Raw genomic sequence first — 19,863 nt, 5'->3', positions numbered from 1 at the left:
TCGGGCATGGGCAGAAGGAGCATTTTTGCTCAAAGAGAAAGTTTTCTTTTCATCCTACGTCACTTGATTTCGTGCCTGGGTCGGGTGACGTAGGATTAAGGTCCCGGAACACAAGACGAAGATGGCGGCGCCTGGAACACCAGGACGGATGCCGAGACGACGCGGGAACCGATGCCGGACACCCCCGGAGTGTTCGGACTGCCCTGTGGAATTAAAAATGTGTTTTTTTTTTTTTTTTGTTTTTTTTGAGTATAGTTTCTCTTTAAGCCCCAGCTATCAGACAATTCTATACAGGACAAATGTCATCTGCTTGGTCACGTGTAGTGCTGGGACGTGTGGCCAATCAGGAGGCTGAATGTGCTACCCAATCACGGCGCTGTTTAGATGGTGTTCCCGGAAGGGGTAGTGAATTCAGCTGGAAGCAGCTGTGTAGCCGGGGAGGAGGTTTAACGGAGCGCACGGTAATAGTGATTTGTGTGGGTGACAGCCGGTGTCCTTCACCGGGAGAAGAGCTTGGTTGCTGTCTGTGCGCGCAGTGCTTGCTGACATAATGTCAGGGCTGTCCTTCAGCGTTTACTAGCAGTACCAGCAGTGTCCATGCCATAGCTCTATGCAGAGAACATTCCCAGAAATACATACCTACCTTGTGCATGTCATGTGTCAGGCCTGATGTTAGCCATGGTTAGACAGTAAATCACAGTATCAGTATTGCTTTTTGTAATTGTATACATTTTTTACAGCAAAAGTGCTTTTTGTTTCAGTGGGAGGTGATGATATATGAAAGAAGATTGAGAGATATAAAAAATGTCAGCCTAATACTGAAACGTAATAAGGAAAGCACAGAGTCTATCTTCTCATTATCGTTGTCCTGGTTTACATTTGTGTGGCTCATCACTCCTTGGTAATGCTTGTGACAGCCATTGTGGGTAACCCAGTGCATTCTGTCTGCTGACATGCTTGCCATGGCATCTGCATACACTGCTTTTTGTGTGCCACACACACCTCTAGCAAGCGCTGAAGGTACCAGACTATATCCATGTCATTTATAGGACACTGCTTTATCAGCCTTAAATTACTGTTGGGTTGTAGATGTGGGAAGAGGTTCTTTATTATATGTAATCACTTACTGCTTTCTCTAGGGTTGATTTATTTTTTATTATTAACAGCAAAGGTATTTTCTGGAATCTTTAGTTCATTATTTCTATATATTCATATAATACCGCTTCATCTGTTCTGCTGTTTCACTTGTAAGCCGCTTAAACAACAAAACTTGTGTTACTTATATTGTGCCTTGTTTTAAGCCTGGGTAAGTCTGGTGCATTCCACTTAACCACACATCCTATTATCCTGTTTCTTCTGGTTTTTATTGTCTCTTTTATTGCATGCTTGCATTTGACATTTGGATTTATTTAGTGCCAACATATAGGCAGTGGCTCAGGAGGAGGAGAAGATGCTGCCCTGAAGAGCTTACAATCTAGGAGGTGGGGGAATTAACACACAATAGGATAAGAGATATGTAGTGGTGGGAAGTAGTCACGGTTTCAGAAGACAGAAAAAGATGGGCAGGCAAGTTTTGAGCGCTCTTTTAAATGAGCAGAAAGTAGGAGCAAGCCGAGTAGGACGAGGAAGACCATTCCAGAGAGTTGGGGCAGCTCTGGAGAAGTCTTGAAGCCGTGCATGTGATGAGGTTATGAGTAAGGAAGTGATTAGTAGGTCATGGAGGAGCGAAGAAAGCGGCTAGGGGAGTATTTTTTACCAGGTTAGAAAGGTAAGTGGGACAAGAACTGTGGAGGGATTTGAAGGCAAATCACAGGAGCTTGGATTTGGGAACAGAAGCCATTGACGAGAACTACAAAGAGATGCAGCAGAAGAAGAGCGGTGGGAAGAATGGCTGATTCTGGTTGCAGCTTTCATAATAGATTGTAGAGGAGAGAGTCGGGTTAGTAGAATACCAGGGAGGGGGATGTTACAGTAGCCCGTACGAGAGATAAGAGCGTGTACATTGACCTACAGGGGTGTGTTTAATAGGGATTCAAACTGAATGAGTGTTCCATTGACTTGTATGGGGAAAGAAGCAGTTCTGATGTGAACATAAGCCCATTGGCAGGCTCTAAAGATGCCCAGACATGTTTCCTATTGTAGAGAAAGCAATATATAGCCAATAAAATTTTTGATTGCATCATTCATAATTGAATAAAAAAGTGATTTATACCACATGTCCCATGTATGCATATGTCCTGGAGTAAATCAGAGAAAGTATGAAAAGATATATTGTTCTACAAAGACATTCGGAAATGTCCTGGACCTATTTGTGGGTACCACTAGAAAAGATAAAAAAAATAAATGGATTAGAATGATTTTTCAAACTAGCTGTTTAAATTAGTATTACACATATCCAAACAAACAATCAGCTATATAGCTTATTTAAATAGAGAAAAGTAGTCCCTCTTCAGTGTCCCCTGGCCCTTTTTAGCGCACCACCGGCTGTTTTTGGTTGGTTACTGAGGAGTTGGGTCACAATGCAGTGGCTGCCACCCACCTACAATTTCTTCCCATCCGGCTTAAAATTTTTTTTGCGTTAAACACTGCTCTTCAATGCTGATATGATAGGATGTTCCATATTGAACATGGCAAGAGGATTGTAGGAAAAGGGAAGGTATTGTATGAGGAAGTCAGAAAAACCACATTAGACAAGCACTTTATAGCCAGATGCTATAAGACTATCTTCTGGACATGGTTGCAAGAGAAAAATTGACCCCAAAATGGGCAGAAGTGTGGTGAGAATGGTAGACAAAAAGCCAAAGACAACTAAGAGACAGCAAAGAAATACAAGTTGGACTCCAAGGTCAATGTCTATCAGTATGTGATTGTACCTACCGTTGTAACAGTGGGTTGTACAATAGAAAAAATATGCAAAAAGACCCCACTGTTAAATGAAAAACAGCTGCAGAAACCACATGGATTCTCTAAAAGCAATTTGACTTTAAACACAAACCTAAAATCACCCAAGAAAATTATTATATAATTATTTTCTACTAACCCTGATTTGAATCCTACTAAACATTTATTGAATGAACTAAAAAATTACAGTTTGTACTAGGCACCCTTCAAGCTTGACATAGTTGCAACAGTTTGCTCAGGAAGAGTGTTCCAAAATAACTTGACAGCAGAAATCTCATTGAAAGTGTCTGGAATCGCTTATTTTTAGTGACTTCCTCTAAAGAATGTCCAATATTTTTGTATATTAGATTGTATATAAAATTACAAAAATACTACTGCATTCTAAAATGTTGCTGCCCATTGACACTGGTTTTATAATATGTTTGCAAGCCATGTTAGAACACTGGGATTTAGGGAGTCTGGGTTCCTCTGCTTAAGTACATGCTTACGTTTGATTTCTAAGGCTACTTTGGGTACGTGTATGTCAGCAACAGGTGTAAAAAGAAAGTGGAATTATGTCCCTGATGTCTCAGTAAATATTATGCACATTTGTATCACTACACTTATGCATTTCAGAGTCTCTGCAGTCCCTTGGAGGAATTGCTGGGTTCTTTTGAACATTTGTCAATTTTGTTCACCTTTTCCTTCTCAAATAGCTGGGAAAGCAAGGGTGTGTTAAAGCTGGTTGGTAAAATGCCAGGTAAATGATCAACTGTAAACCAGTTGCATCTGTCAATGAACTCTGAATGAACTCAAAAGCATTTCAATCTGATCTTAAATTAAATGCAATGCACTTTACTACATGCAAGCTACATTGGTTTATTCATATAAACCCTTTATCTGTTAGGAGGCGCTCTCTTCTGACCTGTACTATTTACACATTGCAGCCTGTGCTTACAATAAAGGTCAAGATTTGTGCAATTGCTACTGCAGTTTTAAAATAGGCAACACTGTATATACACTTGTTTTTTTTTTCCATGCTGGGGTCTGCTTGTCATTATTTTAAAGTGTACCTGAACTCAGTAATCGCAAACAAAACATATAGCTGAGCTCCCATCAATAGCACCATTTTACATATGTCTTTTGTTCATCTCATGCTATTTGAAGATAGGACACACCAAGGTTAAATGTCAAATTCATGATTATATAAAACATATATATAACATAGACATATTATAAAACATAGACTCTGACATTCCTTCAAGTGTTCCCTGGTGGGAATCTTCCAGGTCCAGGTGTTTTCAATGGCAGCAATTGATTCCCACTAGGGAATATTTGAGGGAATGTCAGATTCCCCGTTTGATAGAGCCCAATGTATAGAAGCCCTAGAAACCAGGCCATCTGCATTTTCAGTAGGACAACAGTATTAGCCTAAATATTTATTTCATTATATGTGAGGTTTCCTCTGCATTTGATTGTACCTCCTCTGCATTCTGCAGTTCATTTTAGAACACAGAGATTCTTATTGAATAAAAAGTTTGGAAACAAGTTATTTAAATAGAGAATATTTAATTACCCAGTCATGTGCAGATGAATTAGGTGAACAGGAATATTAGGAACACTGTTTATATGATTGGACAATTTCAATAAATATATTTGCTTACTAACTTCTTTAGCAAATCGGCCCCCAAGATCCTTACTGTATTAGCAAATGGTCTTATTGTTATAAAAAGCCATGAAATGTCACTGAATTTTACTTTGTCACTGAGTTGATCTTTATATGAACCATAAATACATAATTAGCTGGGAAAACCACTGTAACTTATTACGTGCTTCTAAATCTCAACTCTTGCAGTAACTTAATATCCACTGTAATATTTCAGGTGCTTTAAAACAGGCTGAGAGCTCCTATTAGGACCAGCTATGTTTTCCAAGCAGTTACTCATTATGGCATAATTTTTTCCAGTATTGCCTGCCTTTTTTGACAATGTAATTCATTTAGGTTTAGACTTAAAAAATATGTAATAGTTACTCAAATTATGCCAGCAAAACAGCTGTCATCTTGGTGATTTTAGCACATAGCAAAAGTTCTAAAAATGGGTTTTTGTTTCTTTGGTAGAAAATATTTGTTAGCCATCTAAAAGCTTAATTTTCTAGGTGTGTTCTGTTCAAATATATTGTACATATTTATTGGTGTGATCTTTTCTACCTCATCCTATGTGTGTCCATCTGTTCACAATAGCAGTTGGCATGTATAAAGTACAAGCAGTTACACTACTTCCATTGCTATCCAGAATTATTAGCGGTAAAGGCTATAATACACATAAGGACAAGTTGCTTATGAAGGATCAGGTCTGCTTTAAACTTCTGACATCCACTTGCAGAGAAATGCTTTACCATCAAACGCAGTGCTAAATAGTAGTCTTTTTTTGCAGGTGTGACTTTGAGTGTCTTTTTTGTCAAGAATGTTCCACTTGTTGTTATAAAATGTTTTATCTTGTGAATGAAATAGCAGAAACATTAATCTTCCAGCACTGGAGAAAATCATGCTAGGAGGTTAGTCAGTCATAATGTATGCTTTGTGTACGTGCAAAATATGACAAGAGCTGCCTCTATCTGGCATGTATTAACATTCCAGTTGCGAGCACCTACCTATTTATTCTGGACTTTTCAGAAAATGTGTCATTCTAGGAATCCTTTTACAGTTATGTCTTCACAGGATCAACAAAGAACATTCAGACTGTTTGTTTTCCTTTTAGGTTTAATCCTCAACTTCATCCAGAGGATGGCCTCTGCAGATGAACCACGCTACAATGTAGATGATTCACCAACACATGACGATGGCGCACAGTTTTCTGAAAATGAGTTAACACCTAGAGCCAGGGCGTCCCTTCTGGACAGCACTGAAGAATTTGAAATAATTGACAATACTGGGGAAGATGATGATGATGACCTTAGTGAACTTCCACAATTGGAAACGGTTGATGGCCAAGACAAGGGGAAAACTCAGAATGAGGAACAAAAGGAGAACTCTCATGATGCACTTGAAAATGAACCAGAAGAAAGCTGGGTAGATGTTCTAGGTAAGTTGAGCGTTCTTATTTATCCTCTGTACCATATACCTGTACCAGTTTTTATTCTGCATTCCGCCCAAGGTTGTAAAGCTATGACCCGAACAAACTACAGAGAGTCTCAGCCCCTCACATGTCCACTTATAAAACAGTGCTGCTATTACAGTCTGTTTCTTTCCAGGGCCAAAAAAGAGAAAATGCTAATATGAACTATCTGCATGTTCCTTTATATGTTTTCCCCATTTCATCTGTAGAAAAAAAAACATGGTTGACACACAGGTTGGAATTCAAACATTTCTATAGGTTATCAGGCAACAGTACTGCGATATAAGCAATGAAGCTTCTCATAAAGTAGCCTATTCCAATACACCTGTAACAGAAACTGTGTATTTGGCCAAATATTTGTGCAACCTACAGTGTCTTGTAAAGGTGACACACAGTAAATGGGTTTCTACTTTAAACTTTGCTCAATAAAAATGTTGAAAGAACACACCGCATTTTACTGCCCTAATGTTACAATGGCATTGTTCTTAAAGCAGACCTTCTACTTCGAATTTGGATCGTTTTTTTTTTATTGTACACTTACCTTTTGAAGTCTCCAATACACATATACATACTTCTAGTGGTTCCAGCATTGCCTTTTTCTCATCTGCTGTTTCCTTGCAATCCACACTTCCACCTTCTCTGATTCCTACTCCATTTTTTTGCACATTTGCAGTGAGATCAGTGATATTTACTTCATCAGGAGGCCGGAAGAGGTGAGTTTGTTTGATATATCAATCCTGCAGCCTACTGGGATGTGTGACATAGGTAGGATTGGTAACCTTTTGCTGGCCTCCTGAGTCAGTCTATTCCAGTAGAGCATAAATCTAAAAAAAATTATATTTTAAAAAAGTAAAACTGCAGTAGTAAAGTTCAATTTCTGATGAAAGGTTCACTTCAGCAAAGCTAAAGTCCGTAATAAAAAAATACCTTCTTTTTCCATCCCTTTTGGCTTTCTCACGCCGATGTTCTCTGATGTGTTTCGTTTTTTAACCTTTTAAACAATAGTTTCTCTAACATAGATGGATATACTTTGCTTTGGGTTAAAGCTGAATCTAATAGAAAACCCTTGTTTCAAATTAATTTATAGTTTTAATTTTAGTTTAAGTCATAGGTTTCAAGATAATACTAGTCTAGAACACATTTTCTTGGACCTGGCTCATGCAGTGTTTAAATCTCTGCATCTTATTATTGTTTGGAGCATTTGCAAGTTAAGAGTTTAAATAGAGTCTAGACGTAAATTATATAGGCAGTTTGTCTGGTGCACACACACATGAGAACATAAAAAGGAAAGGACAAACTCAGTTTTTCTCTCTGGCTAGAAAAGTAATCTATTTTTTTCATAATGCCAAAGATGTAGCGTACCAGTGTTTTCATATATGATTCAGATTCCATGCACCTTTTCTTTGTGTGAGCTCAATCCACTCTCATTCATACTTCAGCTATACATTTTGTTTTTTTTGTTAAATCAATTCTGTGATTCATATAAGGATGGATTTTACTCCTGGTACATATTTTTTCCCCTTGAATACAGAAGAAACTCTAAAGGAGTGTCCTAAAGAATGTCAATGAAACTTTATCAGTACCTATTTATATTGGACTTATCCAGATCCCCAGTGCTCTGCAGTGATATCGACTTTGAAAAGTGTTCCTAAAAGAAGCCAATAGTGCTATATAAATAGTATGTACTATCAATAATGTGTCAAAAATGAAAGCTTAAGCTGACTTTTTGCACAATTTTGCAATGGTAATGGGTAATTAATTTCAGAATATAGGATATAGCTTTAAATCTTGCTCTTACAAATATCCATAGCTATAAGGTTTTACTTCTGGATTTTTTTAAACTGGATAAGATGGAAATTTAATTTTAAAATGAGAGATGCAAAATACACCATGCAATAGCAAATTGAGTATAAGTATACTAATTTTTGCCAAAATGTGTGTTTGAACCTTTTAATAATAATTACTTATATCTGTGTAAATGTTGGGTGGATAGGGGAAACACCTATACTCTCTTGGAGCAAGAGATCAGCAGATCCCAAATCTGGAGTACCTTAATACATGTCAGGGGGTACCTCTGCCTTACATGGTGAATCATTCATCTTCTTTTTAATCATTGATCTTCTTTTTAATCTGCACCATTGGTGAAAGGGTCATTAAATGACTGAACAGTTTGACTGAACAGGCAGGAAGCAGAGCAGAAACAAGAAGAAAAAGATTTAGGGGTTGAAAAGAAACAAATAAGCTTCTTTTAAAAGTGGTAGTGCTCACAATAAAAACATTTTTAGATAATATAAAATGTATAAAGTGAATATTTATACTTTACAAATGACCATCCTGCCTAAGGCATTCATTTTAATAAATACAAAACACCTAACCCATAAAACCCCTTGAAAACCCCACAAATAATCCATAAGTAATCCTCCCATGCCCCATACCAAAGTACAAGAATAAAGAACCTATGAGATGTCTGCTCTTCCCCTTGTCCCTGTTCTATTTTTCTAAAATAGAGAGAAAGTTGCTTATAATAAAAACTATTAATATCAAACTGAATTTATATAGCGTTAACATATTACACAGCGCTGTAAAATAAACAGGGGTTGCAAATGACAGACAAATACAGACATTGACACAGGAGGAGGAGAAGACCCTGCTCAAAAGAGCTTACAATCTAGGAGGTAGAGAAAGTAACAAAGAATAGGAGGGGAGATATAAAGTTATAGGAAGTAGTGACGGTTTCAAAAGAGAAGAAGATGGGTAAGCAAGTTTGAAAACGTGTTTTGAGTGCTTTTTTAAATGAGCAGAAAGTAGGAGCAAGCCGAATAAGATGAGGAAGACCATTCCAGAGAGTTGGGGCAGCTCTAGAAAAGCCGTGGAGTTTAAGTTTAAGTGTTTAAGTTATTAGTGAAGAAGTCTGTAGTAGGTCATTGGAGGAGCGAAAAATGGCTGGGGAGTATTTTTTTACCAGGTCAGAAAGGTAAGTGGGACAAGAACTGTGGAGGGATTTGAAGGCTTGAATTTGATTCTAAGGTGAAATGGAAGCCAATGAAGAGAAAACCAGCAGAAGAGGTGGAAAGGATAGATGGGTCTGGCTGGGAAGGGATAAATAATAGTGTTGTTAAAAGTTGGAAATATGTCACAGAAAGAGTTGGAGTTCGAGGGGGGGGGGGGATGAGTTTAATTTTATCCAGGTTGAGTTTCAGAAATCTGTCAGACATCCATGACGAGATGGCTGACAGGCACCATGAAACCTTATCTAGGACTGAGGGGTGGACAGATAGATTTGAGTGTCATCAGCATACAGATGCTACTGAAAACTAAAGGAGGACATGAGACTACCGAGAGAGGAAGTGTACAGAGAAAAGAGAACCAGTCCAAGGATTTACCCTTAGGGATCACCAACAGGGAGGAGAGTGGGAGAGGAGGAGTTACCATTGAAAGAAACTTGAAAGGAGCGAGCAGATAGGTAGGAAGCAAACCAAGAGAGAGCAGTGTCACTGATACCAATGAAGTGCATGATTTGTATTAGAAGAGGGTGATCATCAGTGTCAAAAGCAGAGGAAAGATCTAGGAGAAGAAGGAGGGAAAAGTTGGAAGGAAGAAGTTTGGCCACTTTAGTAAGGGCTGTTTCGGTGGAATGGGCAGCTCAAAAGCCAGACTTGAGTGGGTCAAGGAGAGAGTAATCGCTGAGTCTTTTGTAGACCAAGTGCTCAAGAATTTTGCTAAAGATATATATATCTTTCTTTTACATCATGGGATCTATTTTTTTAAATTTTTAGTACAGTTCTGCTTTAAATTGATGCCAGAGCAAAAATATAATCTAACAACATGAAAAAGTACAGAGACTTTAAATTTATATTATAAGGTAAATGTAAAAGGCACAGTGTATCTTTGTATTTACATTATATATATTTAAATATTCATAATGCTCTGAATTTACCTCTGTATCTTCCTTTTTTTTTTATTTTTCAGACATTCTGTTGTAAGTTTGCTGGTATGCTTGGAAACTTTGTCCTGTTGCATGACACAATTTTGGCCAGGTTTTAGCTGTGTCAAAAATGGCCTCACATTAGACAAATATTTCTCTACACATTATATTGGAAAAAGTGTAGCTGGGCAAGTGCTACCGCTCTCTAAATTGCTATATGTTTCTATAAATCAAAGTTATTTCCCCTAAACGGACTTCTTTCTTCAGTCTGTTATTTTTTAGGTGTTTTCCTAATGAAATGGAGTTAAATAATACACAAGTGCCCTAGACTGCAGGTGAGCTGATCCAGAGACACCAGGGGGAGTAAGAGTCAATGATTATTTCTATTCAGAAGATCATTAATAGTCAGCTTGCCTGGAGTTTCAGCACTAAGCCATGGTGCTGGGAATATATTAGCTGTCACCTAGGTGAAATATAAGAGGCCCAGAGGAAACCATTACAGGCAACAAGCGTGACTGAAGGAGGTGATTTACGAGATGCCAGAATAGTCTGGCGAGCCAGTGAGGACAGAAGGCATTTGCAGGAGTAAGACAGCAGGATATGGGGAAATCATGCAAGCTTAAGGACAGGTGAAACAAGTGGCTTGGGCAGTTTTAAATCTACTTATTAAGCACAGTTGAAATAACAAGTTTGGAGCTAGGGATCCCTGAGCTGGGACCTCATTAGCAGCTCTACCAATGTTTGGATACATGGAATTAGGCATGATACAGAGTCCTAAAGCTGGGAAATCCAGATGAATTGATAACCTCATTAATTAAGTTTTGTATTACTAGTACAACACATATCTTTATTGTTAAGTGTACGCATTCAGAGAAAAAAATGTGCTTGTAATACACAAACCATGAAAGCAAGTAAAGTACATCAGAAAACAGTGGGCCTGATTTATTAAAGCGCTTCTAAGCTGTAGAGGATAAACTTTCATCAGGGAAGCTGGGTGATCCAGCAAACCTGAAATGTATCTGAAAACATTTGCTAACAAAATAGCAAATGACCTTGAAGAAATCCATTACAGGTTTGCTGGATTACTCAGCTTCACTGATTAAAGTTTATCCCCTCCAGCCTCTCCAGAGGGATATTTTATTTTAGAATGTCAGTAATGTATATGAATGACTTTGTTCTCCCAAATATGAGTAACTGATATTTTTTCATATACTGTAACTGCTTGAGAATAAAGCCAGCCAGATCAATGTCCAGAACTAAAACCAAATGAAATGTTGTGGCGGGATCCTAAAAAAAGCTGTGCATAAACAAACGCCCACAAACCTTAAGGAGATAAAGCAGTCTTGTAAGAAAGAGTTGACCAAATTTCCTCCACAATAATGTGAGGGACTGATCAAGTCATACAGAAAACAATTCTTTTAAATTGTAATGCTGCTGAAGGTGGTTTCTACAAGGTGCTACAAGAAGAATCATTGTGGTATACTTTTTCACTCATGCTGTCAGGGTTTCTTCCAGAAGGACAGGAGGGAGACTGGCGTTGGCAGCATACAAGTGAATAGCGCAACAACCCTTAAACATCGGGTGACTGCAAGCTATAAAAAATTATAAACAAAGGGCAAGAGTAACAGGATTTAAAGGGCAAGTGGCCACCATCAATGATTCAGATCCAAGGTTTCAGATCCAATGCCAAAGCAAAATGAGGCATGTGAAGCCAGAATATAAAGGTTTCCTAATAACAAGCCCCAGGTGTATAATGGATCCATCAATTCCTTCTGCTTGTTGCCAGTGGTAGCATGTGCAAGATGTGCAAAATCAGTGACATCAGCAGACAAAATAGGCAGCTGTAGGCTTCTCCATTTTGTCTTCATTTTTGTTAAATAATGGCTCGTTGGATCCTCATGTGTGTTGTTTACATCTGAGGTGAGATTTAAATAATTTTAAAATATTCTTAGATTTTGTCATGATCCTTAAATCTTTGGTTTTGAAGGAAGACATACTTTTTTTTCTCATGATTGTATGTGCAAATATATATGTATGCATATTTCCCAATGTGTTTGTTTGCAGATGTTCTTGTATGTATGTGTGTATATAATAGTGCAAATATGTGTGTTTAATATAATTATATATGCATTTCCTTTTCCCAGACCTTCTTAAAGTTCATTTGTTGCAAAGAAATCTTAGCATGCCCATATTCAAACATGGCATTAATGTGATTGTATAGGGATGTATTATTAATATTATTATTATTATTGTTATTAAACAGGATTTATATAGCGCCAACATATTACGCAGCTCTGTACATTAAATAGGGATGGAATTTTTTTTAATTTAGTAAATTGCAGACTTTCTTTCTTGTGGTCTGCATCCACCTTCAAGATAAGTAAAGAAATATGTAGTGACACGCTTTTATTGCATAATAGATTGAGTCTCTGGGGTAATTTGATTTATGAAGAGCAACTTGGGTATTCCAGCATGTAGGATAGAGTAAGGGGATTGTTCTTTGGTGGTCTCTTTGGCAGTAGATTAGACTGCCTATTCATTTGCATGGAATCTGAAATTTATTATTAATCTATACTGTTTAAAATTGATTATTCCAAACAATACTGGAAATGTGATCTCATTACAATATTTCTTTTTCAGCACTGAGACTTAGAAACCCAGATAAGCACAACTGGTTGTGGAAGTTAATGTATTGTTTAATCTAGTTTGCCTCTTGCAAAATATATCATCTACCTTTTATCCCATATTTTTTTCTTTGCTTGTATTTGTTTTTAATGGGAAAATATATTTTACATTTTTCCCAGTTAAATAGTACAGTTTTAGGAACAAATACTTGAAGGTCTCTTAAATTAAAATGCAAAAATGAAGGACTTTATTGGCATGTCAGTAATGACTGTGTATTCCCAAAAATGAGTAACTATTTGGCCTTATTCCTGTAATTCTAAGTCAGTGGTTCTTAACTTTCAGTACATGACATTATACAATTGGTGCAAGGTTCATTATATGATTGGTTTGACAGTGTTCTAATAAACTGCATGGCTTACAATTAGTGAACTTGTGCTGGGAGATTAGGAAAGGTTTTTATTTACTTATTTATTTTCTGTCAGTTAATATACCATATAAAGTAAGTTAACAGGTATGTTTCTGTACTTGGAGGGTCTTTAGAAGGGACATGGGAGGCATACATGTATTGCACATGTAAACATGTACATAATTAAAAACCTTTTACATATAAATATGGGCAGGTGTTCATGTATTGCAGATATTTGTTTCATCCTGACATTATTACCTTTGCAGGTAGTGGGACCTTGAGAAAGAAAGTCTTGATCAAGGGTCAGGGAGTAAAAAGCAGACCAGTGAAAGGGCAAGATGTCACAGTGAAGCTGAAGACTAGTCTGGAAGATGGAAGTGTGGCTGAGGAACTTGACAACCTGACTTTTACTTTGGGAGATGGTGATGTCATGCAGGTGAGCCAAAATATAGATCATTTTTGTGTGTCAGTGTTTAAGTATTTTAGAATGAAACTGTACCCTGAACTGTCGCCCCCTGTCATTTCTATATCAAACTGATCTGTTGCCCACAACCTATCACCACAGACCCTTGAAGTGATGTTAAATGGGTGATTGGAAAAGGAAACGATTTCAGTGTTGTGGTTGTTGTAAAAAAATCTGATCTGGAACAAGAAGATAATTTTTAACCACCATATGCTTGTTTCAGGTCGCTCATCAAATGTTGGCATTATAGTTTAGAATAAAAGTGTAGGATCCTAAACCATTAAAAAATGGCAGCAAATTAGTTTTTACCTATATCTGATGATCTTTTCTGCAGCAGACAAAATATTGTACTGATAATGCAGTTGTCCATAAGACAATCATATCATAGTGTGCACAAATAAACTGCAGACCTAAAACTAGAACTGCTGACTAATCCAACAATCATATAAATACATTCATGCTTCAGTTTTCATGTAAAGCAGACAAATTTATTCTACTGGTGAGTTTGTTAGGTTACACATTTGTTTGGAAAAAAAAAACTCTCCAGCACCACTGTATCAGTAAGATCATATGAAAAGCTACCTTTCTGTAGTAAATGTGAATGTATGCTCTACAAAGCACCAATGATCTGTCACTTAATATATGAAAGGAATGTCAAGTGTATACATTTGATTCTGGCTCCGTATGATAATAGATTAATACTGAGAACATAAGCTGCTTTATGGGTCAAAGTATAACAGTTATACATGCTTCCTAAAAATGACTAGAGGTCCTAATGGCCTTAATTTATCCAGGTAAGACAGATTTTTAATTGTCCAATATGTATTTTAATCATATTGCTCAATATTAAAAATAAAAAAAAAACTTTTTTCCTTTTTTTTTTTTAGAGCATGGATCTGTGTGTGCAGCTCATGGAGCTTGGAGAGACTGCACTAGTTGAGGCAGATGCTAAATATTGCTATGGGAAGCAAGGAAGGTGAGTTTTCAATTGGCCATTTTGGCTTACATTGGAAAAACTTTGAATGGGGAAAAATCCTCAGCTGTTTGAAAAGACGATAATTACCTTCAAGTAAATGTTCTACATATATATTTTAATGATGGCAAGCAAGTTGGCTTTCCGTAATATCGATTTACAGTAAATCAGGCAACTCTGAAGCTTGCAGTTCCAGGACAAACTAATCTGCTCTGTAGTTTGGCACAATAGATGTTTTTGCACGCGAGTATACATTTTTACTGCTTATGGGAAGTACACAGTTGAAGCACTCTCGACCCTCTCTGGCTTATAGTTGAGGCCTTTTTCATTGTATGTGGAGCAGTATGTAGACATCTGTCTGGATTTGCTACTTTTGTTATAATTTAGTTTATTAAATTTTGAATTATAAAAAAAGTAATGTTTCAGCTTACTGCGGTGGGTAAGGTCCATATATATGTTTAGAAGAAATGTAGCCATGGAGGTGTATAAATAAGTAGGAGAAATAAGAAAGTAGGCACTGCATCCTACCTACATTAGGTTCTAAGCAAAATAAAAGGTTTAGACTAGTATTTTTAAGCTGAAACCAGTGAATCTATTTCGTTTGGGAAACATTTTTTTCTCTTTACTAGGGTATCACTATAAGTATCATGATCCTGTTCAATTAAACCAGATTATATTTATTGTATTTTTTTTTTTTTTTTTTTTAGGAATCCAGATATTCCACCCAATGCCAATCTTGTTCTTGAGGTGTCCCTTCTTGAAGTGAAGGATGGGACAGACCTGGAACTACTTACTGGACAGCAGAAGCTGGATTTAGCCAATAAGAAAAGGGAACGTGGAAACTTTTACTTTCAGCAAGCAGATTATGTATTTGCAATAAATTCCTATGACATAGCCCTGAGGACTGTAAATTCCAGCTCTAAAGGTATGTGCAGGAGCTTTTGATTAACTACTTGCCTACACCACAAGCATCTAGACCTGCATCTTTTTGGTTTACCTTTTATTGTACAGTGCAGGCAAAAGAAAGTCACAGAAAGACAGAAAGTGCAGCTTGTAATAATTTTGGTGCACTAGACTCTAGAAAAGGTGTTTTTATGACATTACCAACAAACATTTAAACATTTCCCACAATAGACACTCGTATACACAATCATGTAAATTTCTCAGGTGTATTTCATGCTAGAAGCTTTAAGAAAAACTATCAAGTGTAAAATGTATATTAAAGTGAAAATACATACCTAAGTGTTAATAACAGTTCAGTTTATCTCTTAGGGGATTGCTACTTACCAGTTATTCTCTAAATATATTGGCAGATGTATCCAGCATGGTGTGGGGGCTGACTAGCCCTCCAGCTGTCTCACTTTGAAGGGGAGAGAGACATTTAAAAAAAACATCAAATCTCAAAGATTCTGCTTTCCTAATTAAAATTTTTGCCTTCCTTAAAAGTACAGATTGACATTTTAACAAACGCCCGATCTTGACTGGTTCTTTTTGGCAGTTATGCCATTAGGAAACCCTCTGAAATTAAACATTTTTAATATTTGGCCTTTTAGGAATAACAAAAAGTTTAGTGTTTACAATGCCTATAAAAAAGTATTTATCCCTATAAAAAGTATTTAAAAGTATTATTTATGATTGAAAATCACTGAACATTAGATCTCAATAGATGTGCAACACATATATTTTACAGCTGTAAAAATAGGTGCTCTAAACCTCATATCGATGTATAGAACTCCTAATCATTAACTGTAAAAATGCACATAAACCCATTGGGCAGAGGTTTTTTATGGCACCACAACAGAATATAAAAGTATAATAACTTTATTTATATAGGAATCGAATTACCAGTTTTAAAAGTAAATACCAATAATCACAATGCATTCATGTAACAGTTATTTGTTGTGCTTAATGAGAACAGGGGTCTACTTTATACATGATGCATTTAGGTCTTACAGTGGGGAGGACTGGGCTGCTACGAACGCTCAACATGCTTTGCAAAAGACTACTTATGCTTCCTTTAGGAGTGCAATAAACACAATAACACTGCCAAAAAAACATAAAGATACAATAAGAAAAAAAAATATATGAACAGTATGTCAATACAAAAGGTGCAATAACCACCTTGAAGTTAAACAATTTGAAACTTACATTTGCATCAAAGTGATGGCAGTGTATAGAATGTAAGATCTTTTAAAGTGATAAGTAAAGCTACGTACACACTTCCAATAATTATCGTTGGTAAACGAACGATGAACGATCCTGCACGATATCGGCGAACGATCGTATAGCACCGATCCTGTACATGCAGATAACGACACGATCGTTCGCAGATATTGTACACACAGATGGATGGTAAACGATCGTCGTCCAATCTGATCCGCCGGTCCGGTCGTTCATTTCCAGCGACTATTCTCGTTCGTCGGCGTCGTTGGTTACTTTTTTTACGAACGATTTTTGACCAATCGATCGTTCGTCGTTCGTTCGTCGTTCATTTCCAACGATAAAAATTGGAAGTGTGTACGCAGCTTAAGGAGTAGATCTTTTTTATTACCTTACTAGGAAAATAATGGCTTTAAGGGTAAGCTGGCCAATGCTTGTTAGATCATAGGTTTCCAACGGTCAGCATTTATTGTTGTGTCATAAGTTAGCACTAGCCAGTGTTTGTTATTCTGTCACAGATGTCCTCTAGACCCTAATAAAGGTACAATAATAAAGTGGGTCTCTTGTTATTGTAAAATCTGTCAAGTGGCTAATGAAAAGGCATATGAACAAAGAGATTTACCTTGTGAAGTAGGTACTCTGGTTCCTGATTTGACTCGCTACATGTGGTTGATGCAAAAGGAGATCAGACACCAGCTCTGCGCAGCTCTGGTATTTAAATATCCCTGCGCTCACTGATGTATATTCATTCATGCATGCACATTATGTACAAAGCTGAATCACTGTGTAAATAATAATTTTCTTTTTTACATTGAATAATAAAAAATGATTACCCTTAATGTGAAAAGAGATCTCTGCAAAGTGATTCCAAATACATTTAAAAAAAAAATTAACTGACTCCAAGTTTTTGGATCATATTTTATTCTGACACATCAAACCAATTTTTTTCCAATGTTACATAATTAGCTGCCTCAGGATAATATGGGCCTAATTTTTCAAAGCTCTCCAAGACTGGAAAAGATAGACTACTATGGTTGAACCTGGGTGATCCACCAAACCTGGAATGAATAAGGTCCAGGATTTAAGATATTTGCCAAAAGATTCTAAGAAATTTAAAATCTTCATGTAAAACAATTTGCAGTTTTGTAGTTCATTCAAGAAACAGGAGTAGGCCACAAGCAGTAAAATCAGTAAGAAAGAAAAAAAAGTTAGTTATTATGCAAGAACGAGTGGGAGTCCACCATTTTGTGCATACCAAAAGTGCTTTACCTTTCACAATATACATTAACTATACACAAATGATTTAAAAACTACCGGGTTAGCAAATGTCAAGTAATGGCCAAGTCACAGTCCAGATCTCGATCCAAAAGAGGTTTTGTGGCTGGTCCCCATGAAACATGCCAGAGGTGAAGCAGGGGGCAAAGAGCAATGGGGAAAAATTTGCAGTGCTCACATATATTAGAGACCTTTTCAGACAGACCTAAAGAGGAACTAAACTCCAAGTCCCCCAAAACAAAAAAAAATACACTTATCGTCAGCCCTGCGGGATTAAAAGTCGGGCCAGAGGTCTCTTCCATCGGGTCCCGTGTTATCCCTCCATCTGTCTCGGGGCCGGCGCTCCGGGCACGGCCATTTTCTCTTTTTCCGGGTTCTTGTTCCTACGTCATCTGACCCAGGCGTGAGATCGGGTGACGTAGGCTGAAAAAAAACTTGCAGATCTCACTTCACATGCTGCTCCTTCTGCGCATGCCCGAGGATCTCAGAAGGAGCACCCAAGAGCCTTCCGGGATGTGTGACGTAGGGAGGCTTTGCGCTCCCAGCCATTCTCAATTGTCTGGGCGATCAAGAATTAGGGGGAGGTGCTGCATAAAATGTAAAGTTAAAGGGGGTGTATATTCATTCACGTTATTAATGCTTGTTCTCTAACCTTATGGCTTTTTACCCTCTTTAACCCCCATTTCTTCCCCACATCTTGCCCCCCCCCCTGCCCCCCCATTATTTTTGATGCTGTCAAACTTTCCATCTCATAAATGTCACTTTCTGCCTTATTACTAGTGGACTTTACATCTGAGGACGAAGCTGAATTACTTGATGTCAAGATGAAATGTCTGAACAACCTGGCTGCTTCTCAGCTTAAACTTGATCACTTTGAGGCTGCATTAAAGTCCTGTAATATGGTCTTGGAGCAACAACCTGAAAATATCAAGGCTTTGTTTAGAAAGGGAAAGGTAACAGAAAACTGGATTACTGTTTGCAACATGTTTTGGCTACAGAATCTATTTTCTTGCAAAAGTATAACAGCTTGATCATACTTTTAATGGTTTAATGGGTCCATCTAAATATGGAGTGCTCTAATACTGAAAATAACATTTTGTTTTTTGTGTGTTTATTACCAGTGTGTTTTTTTTTCCCAAGCATAAAATGTATTTTAGGTACTTGCTGCAGTGCAAACACTAAATCTTTTTGAAGGAGAGTGCAAAGAAATAAACTCTTTAGTTTGCCGCTTGCATTGTGCAGTCACAGACTAGGTAAAGGACAAGACCTTTAAATGTTTGAATGTGCCTAATTTACACCAGGTAGGGTAGGGCAACTAGGTCATTAGGCTGTAGGCCTGTTTGTAGGTCATATGACTCATTAGTGTGAATATATATATATATACATTGTATAATAATAAACAATGTAAAGTAGCTTTTTTCATTCCTTTTAACTAGTAATAAAATAGACTTGTTACACCTTTGATTACATCTTACAGAGGCGAGATAAGGGAGAGGGGGTGTTTTGCATCAGTTCCTGTGTTGTCCCGACATCCGTCCCAGGGCCGGCGTGCCAGGCGCCACTATCTTCTCCTCTTCTTTGGGGTTCTTCTTCTTACGTCATCATGCGCATGCATAAGATTAGCACATTTTTCTGTTGCTCGGACATGCGCACAAGGAGCACCCAAGAGCCTCCTGGGATGCCTGACGTAGGTATCCCAGGAGGCTTTGCACTCCTGTTCATTCTCCATCGCCTAGTATTAGGGGGGTAGTATTAGGCGGTCAAGTATTAGGGGGCGGTGCTGCACCTTTTTTTTTTTTTTTTTTTTTTTTTTTTTTTAAGGGTGTTGAATTTAAAAAAACAAAAAACAAAAACAGAATTTTTACTTTACATAAAAAGGGTTGTCTAGTTGTCTACCCTTTTATGTAAAGTGAAAGACCTGAGTTTAGGTACGCTTTAATTAATTTCAATCAAACAAAAAGGTTTGTAGGTATTTTGTCAATATTTAAAAGCAATGTAAAATAAGCTACTTTACATTTTAAGCAGGAATGACACTGTTTA

The 19,863-nt window shown here is 37.3% G+C and overlaps 1 protein-coding gene across 2 annotated transcripts in view; it reads left to right on the top strand.

Annotated features, from left to right (window-relative positions):
* Window positions 1–100: 100 nt before the first annotated feature.
* FKBP8 (FKBP prolyl isomerase 8) overlaps window positions 101–19,863 on the top strand; it is a 30,298-nt gene continuing 10,535 nt past the window's right edge. The window contains exons 1-6 of one of the 2 annotated variants that reach the window (XM_072405040.1): window positions 101–461; window positions 5,640–5,963; window positions 13,219–13,388; window positions 14,303–14,391; window positions 15,096–15,313; window positions 18,604–18,776. In XM_072405040.1, coding sequence (XP_072261141.1) covers window positions 5,666–5,963; window positions 13,219–13,388; window positions 14,303–14,391; window positions 15,096–15,313; window positions 18,604–18,776 — 948 coding nt within the window. In that variant the 5' untranslated portion in view covers window positions 101–461; window positions 5,640–5,665. Of the gene's footprint in view, window positions 462–1,322; window positions 5,964–13,218; window positions 13,389–14,302; window positions 14,392–15,095; window positions 15,314–18,603; window positions 18,777–19,863 lie in introns of those variants that run through there. The other variant, XM_072405039.1, reaches the window with a different exon arrangement.

This window comes from Pyxicephalus adspersus, chromosome 3 (assembly GCF_032062135.1).
Source record: "Pyxicephalus adspersus chromosome 3, UCB_Pads_2.0, whole genome shotgun sequence".
Lineage (NCBI taxonomy): Eukaryota > Metazoa > Chordata > Amphibia > Anura > Pyxicephalidae > Pyxicephalus > Pyxicephalus adspersus.
This window is presented reverse-complemented; position numbering and strand designations above follow the sequence as displayed.